Here is a 6,493-nt window from a genome sequence, read left to right as displayed (position 1 = left end):
AGCAAGGCCATTGGGTAAAACGGAAACTTCTACTTTATATCCGTAGAGTTTATGTTTACCGCTGAAATACTTTTTACCCTCTTGTATATTTCCACTGAGTCGGATGGCCATCTGAAAGGTGACGTCCGTCGCGTATCGAGCTCTCCTGAAAGACGAAAAAAGCTGGTCATTTTGAATCAGCTGAGCCATTCGAAAATCGGACTCCACACTGGTCACTTCATTCTTGTATAAAACTTCGGAAACACAAAGGAAAAACCCCACGATTAACCTCTCAAATGTTGGTCCCTTCATCTCGAACGTTCGAGCCATGAAATCCCAATGCCCACCATGTTTTAGGACACATAATGTCATAAAAAATAAGTCTCAAGGCTTGACGGACGACCTCGTTCCTCTCCCACGTGTGTACTTGTCAATCACAAACTCCCTTACAGAATCCCAGATTTCAAAGAGCTCATCCGGGGTAAAATTTGTCATCGACATTATTCCGGCAGACCCACCCCGATCATAGAATTGGTCAAAAATCGGCGTGTCCGAATCGTTATCCTCATCTGTGAATACTTTCTGATCTCGTGCTCACGCTCCACTGCAGCGTCTGCCAGCAACTGCAGCGCTGCTGTGGCATCATCGCCCGAAATTGGCTGCGTAACGTATGCGAAAGAAAAGGGTGTGGGGAATTCGTGAAAGTCACGAGTGTGTGAGGACTGTTTGACAGGGATGAGGGACAGGGATTAGGATGGTGTCTGTTGAGGGGACCGCGATTTAACAACTGCCGAATGACTGTATGATATCAAAAATGAGCGGGGGTTTTCCGATAGCAGACCTTTTCAAAAAAATGCAACAATCTCCGCGTTTGACCACGTATGTACTGTTGAGTGAGGTGTAAATTTTTAATGTGTGTGGCATTTGCAGCAGACGCGTATGTTCCTATGTGCACAGTCCAATAAGCAAGCGCCTCTTTGATTACAGTTTGCATTGGGTGTTTTAGAGTGCCCCAGCTACGGTACGGCCAATAATTATAGCCGCACCCCACAAATATGCCTTGCTGGTAAAGGAATCTTACTTTGCATAAAAAACTGTTTTGTCCTTGACGCATTCCTGCACGCTGAGTCCAAAACATTGCTCAGATTTTGAAACGCATCAATAGTTTGGAAGATATGCATCAAAAACCATTTATGGGGTGACAGTAATTATAGAGTACAGTGCTTCTAAACAACCATAACTCTGGTTCAGTACTTCGTAGGGCCACCTTTGGCCATCGCACAGTCAAAGCAACGCTTCTGCATGCTCCCTACTAACTTATCCAACGTCTCAGTGTTGATATTTTCCCAGCAGTCCATTATACATTCGAGTAACTCATCGATATTATTAAACTGCCTTTCATGTGCGTACACTTTCCTTGCCAAGATCCCCCAAAGGTTTTCTATAGGGTTGAGGTCAGGGGACTTGGCAGGCCAGTCCATAACGTGCACTTCCTCCTCTTCAAACCATTCGTAAACGCAATTAGCACGGTGTACAGCTGCCCCATCTTGCATAAACGTCCAGCTAGGATCGAGCTCTTGATCAACAAAAGGAAGGAGATTGGTCTCGAGAGTCTGAATATACATGAGCACATTCTGCTTCCCTTCTAAAACGACCAAGTCACACTTCTTTTTCCCAGCAAACGCACCCCAAACCATCACCGAATCACCCCCTTGCTGCCGCTTTGATAAAACCTTTCTATCCTTTCGTAAGTCATGCCAATAAAACGCGAAGCCGTCTGGTCCGTCGAGATTAAACTTCTTCTCGTCAGACCAGACCACATTTGCCCAATCACTAGGCGTCCAGGTCACCTTATCTCGAGCCCAACTTTCTCGCGCGATTTTGTGGCGCGGAAGCATCATTGGTGCGCGTGCCATGCGCATATACCGAAGGGTGGGAGTGCTGCTGAGTACTACACGCACGCGGCTGGACTTAATAGGGAGCTGGAGTGTCTTGACAAGTTCTGCTGATGTCATTTCTCCCTTGTGCGCCTCTCGGATCAGCGCCCTTTTTGCCTGCGCAGACAGCGTAGGCTTCCTCCCGCTCCTTTTTTTGTTCCGTAGAGCTCGGGGGCTTTCAAGTAGTTAGCTACTACTTTTGCCGACCTGCCTAGATGCTTGGCGATGCGGTGTATCGACCACTGAGCATCATGCAGGCCTGCAAATTTTCCTTTTTCTTCAGCCGTTAAGGATTTACCGCGCGGCATAATTGGGGGGTCTGTTGGGTATTTTTTTGCACGGAAGGCTGCTTGTGTTGAAGCGTATTGTATTGGGCTTTTAACGCGATAAAGAAAGCGGCAAGGAGTCTTTCGGTTGCCGAGTTCTTGGCGCGAGAATGTACTGTACTCTATACTTAATGTCACCCCATGAATACACGTGTATTAATATCTGCAAAAATATTTATGCTTTGCAAAATCTGATTGCAGATTCGGACTCAGCACGCATTGTTTTATCAAGAATGTTGTTGTTTTTTATGCAACGTGTGCTGCGTGCCACAGCACGGCACAACTTGGGGGTGCGGCTATAAATAATGGCGGTACTGTATGTTCTTGAAAGGTCTAATTTGATGATTCATGCACCTTGCTGTTGCCGTTGAAATCATTTCGAACGTGTGGGAACGATGCTCCTCCTTTCTTTATTCTCGCCTTCCACAGTTTCCTATTTATGCTGCTTTTGTCATCTCTACACGTGTGCGGTCTGTCAGAGTTGCATTGCAGGCAGTATTGGCGAGTGATGGGTGTTGTGTGTGCGGTCTGTCAGCCCCCCTCTCGCCAGTACTGCGCGATGCTGGGGGGTGGGAGCGATGATATTGAGCTTGCGCGTGAGTTCTGTGAACCGCTGGCCATGGAGTGGCTTCGTGAAGAGGTCGGCGAGCTGATGTTGGGTGGGTATGTACCGGATGACGATGCTTCCCTTCTTGATATGGTCGTGGATATAGTGGTGCTTGATGTCGATGTATTTGCGCTTTTTGGTCGGTGCTGTGTTTTGGGCGACTTGGATGGCCGCTTGATTATCGACGTGCAGAGGAGTGGGGTCGTCGTTGAAAAGCTGGAGGTCCTGTAGAACTCTGCGTAGCCATGCAGTTTGCTGCACTGCACATGTTGCCGCAATGTACTCGGATTCGCACGTGGATAGCGCGATGATGGATTGTTTCTTTGATGACCAGTCAATTGGAGAGCGACCTAATGTGTGTACGATTCCTGAGTATGATTTGCGATCGGCAGTGTTCGCGAAGTCCGCGTCAGCGTAGGTTTGCAATGGGGTGTTATTGTTGGTGTAGTGGATTCCGTGTGACATGGTGTGCTTGAGGTATCTCATCAAACGCTTCAGGGCCGACCAGTCATGCTGTGAGGGGCTATGCATGGACGTAGACAACAGGTTTGTTGCATGATAGATGTCTGGTCTTGTCGAGTCGGCGACATAACGTAAATCTCCGATGATTTGCCTGTATAGAGCGTGCTGTTTGGCGGGGAGCGGCGTTGAAGTTTGGGTGTTTAGCTTGTTTTTGTTGACCATATAAGGTGTGGGTTTTGGATTGCATTCGGTGAGATCAAGTTTGGTGAGGATAGCTTTGATTGTGTGAGGCTGGGAGATGTGCATGCTTCCATCAAAGTTGCGCTGAAGACGCCAGTTTAGCAACATCTTGGGGTCGTGAAAGCGCTTGAGTTGGTACTTGGTGGCGAGGATGGAGTAGAGATCGTTGAGGAGTGTTTGGTTGGAGGCTGTGGCAAAAAAGTCGTCCATACTCACTGTGAATATGACGTTTGTGTTGTCGGTTAGTTTGAAGAACATACAGGGATCATGGTGTGATTGGGTGTAGCCTTTCGATGTGAGGAAAGGGTGAGCTGGGTGAGGTAGGTGTGGGCGGCAGGTGGGGTCCCATACAAGTTGCCGATTAAGATGCCTTGTTTGCCGGGATGCTTGTAGGATCCGTTGAATTTTGGGTGCTGTCTGATGTGGACTGGTTGATCGTGGTTATATTTTTCGTGCAGGTAGGCGGCGGTGATATCGAACGTTTCTGAGGACTGGTTGAAGGCGGCTGAGATGGCGATTACTGTGCGTATGGTTGCCTTCTCAGCCATGTATGACGTGGTTTGTAATGGATCGTAGTGTTTGTGTGGAGTCATGCGGTCGCCGCGTACTGCGCATCGTGCTTTCGCGTTCTGATGCTTCCATCATCTGACCGTTTATATCGGTAGGTCATCATTAACGGGATGAGTTCTGCGTTATCCGGGAGTTGCTCGGTTGGAATCCATTTGATAGTTCCGTTTTTGTCGAGATTGTCCAATTCATCGTTGTGTGCTGTTTCCCAGAGGTGGGCATCCGGGTATTTGCGAGCGGCGGAAAGGGATTTCGGGTTTGGCATGGATGGGGTTATGTTGTCTGCTTGTGGCTGATGGGTGGGTGGTTCTGTGGTAGGCATGTGTGTATGGAATGCGTTGATGAGATTGAGCGTGGGGTCGTGTTGGTGCTTGTATGGGGAGAAGTCAATGGCTCGTATCTGGTGGTAGGTTTGGGTGCGTATGTCCATTACCATAATTTGAGACATGTTGATGGCATACATGTACCTCGCGGGGAAGGCTCGTGGTTTCAGTTTCTTTTTCTTTTGATGAATTGGCGCAAAGCCAAGCTGGGCAAAGGTAAATATTCTTGTGGGGTTCGGTGTCTCGTTGTACCAAAGTTGGTGTGGCGATGCGCATAGGCTTTTGTGATAAATGATTTTATATTTGAATACTGCATCTCTCACTGCGTCTTCCCAGTGAGATTCATCGAGGCGAGAGTGATTAAGTGTGGATCTGGCATTTTGCATGAGCGTTTGGTTTATGCGTTCTGCTCGGGAGTTTTCTTGCGGCTGGTATGGGGTGTTTGACTTGTAGGTGATGCCTTTTTTTCGTATATGGTTTTGAGTGCCTTCGTTTGGAGTTCTTTCGCGTTGTCTGTTCGGTAGATTTTGATGGGGTTGGGGCTGTTGTGTGCGATGAGTTGTAGCGCAGATGGAATGATGGTGGCGGTTAGCTTTCTGTTGGGCATGAAGTACACCAAAAGGTAGCGACTGCGTGCATCGATAAATGTCATGAAGTAGTTGTTGCCGTGGCGTGATTTCGGGTTGATTGGCCCACAGGTGTCGGAGCTTATATATGTTCCAATTTCATATGGGTTTTCTGTGCGGGGGTGTGGGCGTGCTTTTTGTTTTGCTGTGTGGCATGCAGAGCAGGTGATGGGTGGAGGAGGGTTCCGCAGGGAGTGCGGGAGTATGGGGATGGTTTTGTTTTTCGCCATGAGCTGGAGGGTCCTTGGGTCGATGTGGTTGAGCTTCATGTGCCAATATTGGTAGGTGTGCTCAAGCGTGGTGGATGGTTTGGGTGGTGTCGGGTCGTAGTGTTGGCGGATTCGTGTCGCGGGTGGTCTGTTGATTAGGATGGTCGTTGGTGTGCGTAGTGGGGCGTTGGTTGTCTTTTTAGGCGGGGGAGCTGTTGGACCGGGATGGATGGGTGGTTGCGGTGTGGTTTGAGGGGTAGTTGGGTTCTTGTTTTTGGGTTTGGGTTGGCGTTGGTGCGCTCGGGCTTGAGTGCTGAGGGCGCGTTAGCGTTCGTCGCTTTGAAGGAGTAGCTTCCATGTTTCCATGGTGCGTGGGCTAATATGTCGGGCTGTGACGGGTCTTTAACATTGATTGCGTATCCGTTTTCTGCAGTGAATAGCACTAGTCCGTATGTTTTTGCCAGGTCGTGGACAGAAATGAGGTTATGTTCGATCTGTGGCGTGGCTATGGCTGGGAGGGAGATGGTGGCGTTTTCATTGGGTGTATTGAAGTTGATCGTCATCTTTCCGGAATGCGTGGCGGGGAGGAGTTGGTTGGAAGCAGTGCGTGTGTGGAGGGGTCGGGTTAGAGAGTTCATTTCTCGGGTGGGGTGTGTGATGTGTGTGGGATGGGCCGCGGAGTCCAGTGTGTACGTACTCAGGTCGCTGTCGGAATTGTTGTTGGCTTCGTTCAGGTTGGGGGTGAATTGTGGGCTGCAAGGCGGTGCAGGTTGTGTAAAACGGGCTCGAGCGTATGTGTGTCTCGTCTTTTTCGGTGTTTGTGAGGGTTGTGCTGCGCGGTGGCGTGGGTGTGCTGGATGGTTGCATTCGAGGTCTGAGTGTTGCGGGCGTGTGCCCCTGGCGACATGGAATTGACACGGGTTGGGGTGGGGTGGGAGCGGAGTGCGGTTCCATGTGCGGGGCTGGCGGTATGGCGTGTGCTGTTGTTGGGCAGGGTGGTTGTTCGGTGTCATGCCCTGGGGCGTGGGTATGATTTGGCGAGTGAAAGCATTGTAGTTTTGGATTCGCATATACTTATGCAAATAATCTTTGATCGTCTTGGGGTTTAAGCTGAGTAGTTGTCTGCCGATTTCAGCGGTGGTGGGGTGGTGACGCATACCGTCTATCAGAAACTCAACCGTGGTAGATTGATCACCAATATCAGGGAATCTAGATGC

At 49.3% G+C, this 6,493-nt stretch overlaps 1 protein-coding gene across 1 annotated transcript; it reads right to left on the bottom strand.

The window, feature by feature from the left end:
- Positions 1-1,226: 1,226 nt before the first annotated feature.
- CHC_T00005635001 (hypothetical protein) lies at positions 1,227-1,994 on the bottom strand. The gene has a single exon (XM_005717179.1). The coding sequence runs from the start codon at positions 1,992-1,994 to the stop codon at positions 1,227-1,229; it is 768 nt and encodes a 255-aa protein (XP_005717236.1).
- Between the last annotated feature and the right edge of the window lie 4,499 nt (positions 1,995-6,493).

Source organism: Chondrus crispus, genomic scaffold, assembly GCF_000350225.1.
Source record: "Chondrus crispus Stackhouse genomic scaffold, scaffold_303, whole genome shotgun sequence".
Lineage (NCBI taxonomy): Eukaryota > Rhodophyta > Florideophyceae > Gigartinales > Gigartinaceae > Chondrus > Chondrus crispus.
Note: the sequence above shows the minus strand (reverse complement) of the source record. Positions and strands in the feature narration are given on the sequence as shown.

What these genes read in the sequence shown, in the direction of transcription:
- CHC_T00005635001 (XM_005717179.1), bottom strand. Translation starts at nt 1,994, where the DNA reads ATGACATCAGCAGAACTTGTCAAGACACTCCAGCTCCCTATTAAGTCC.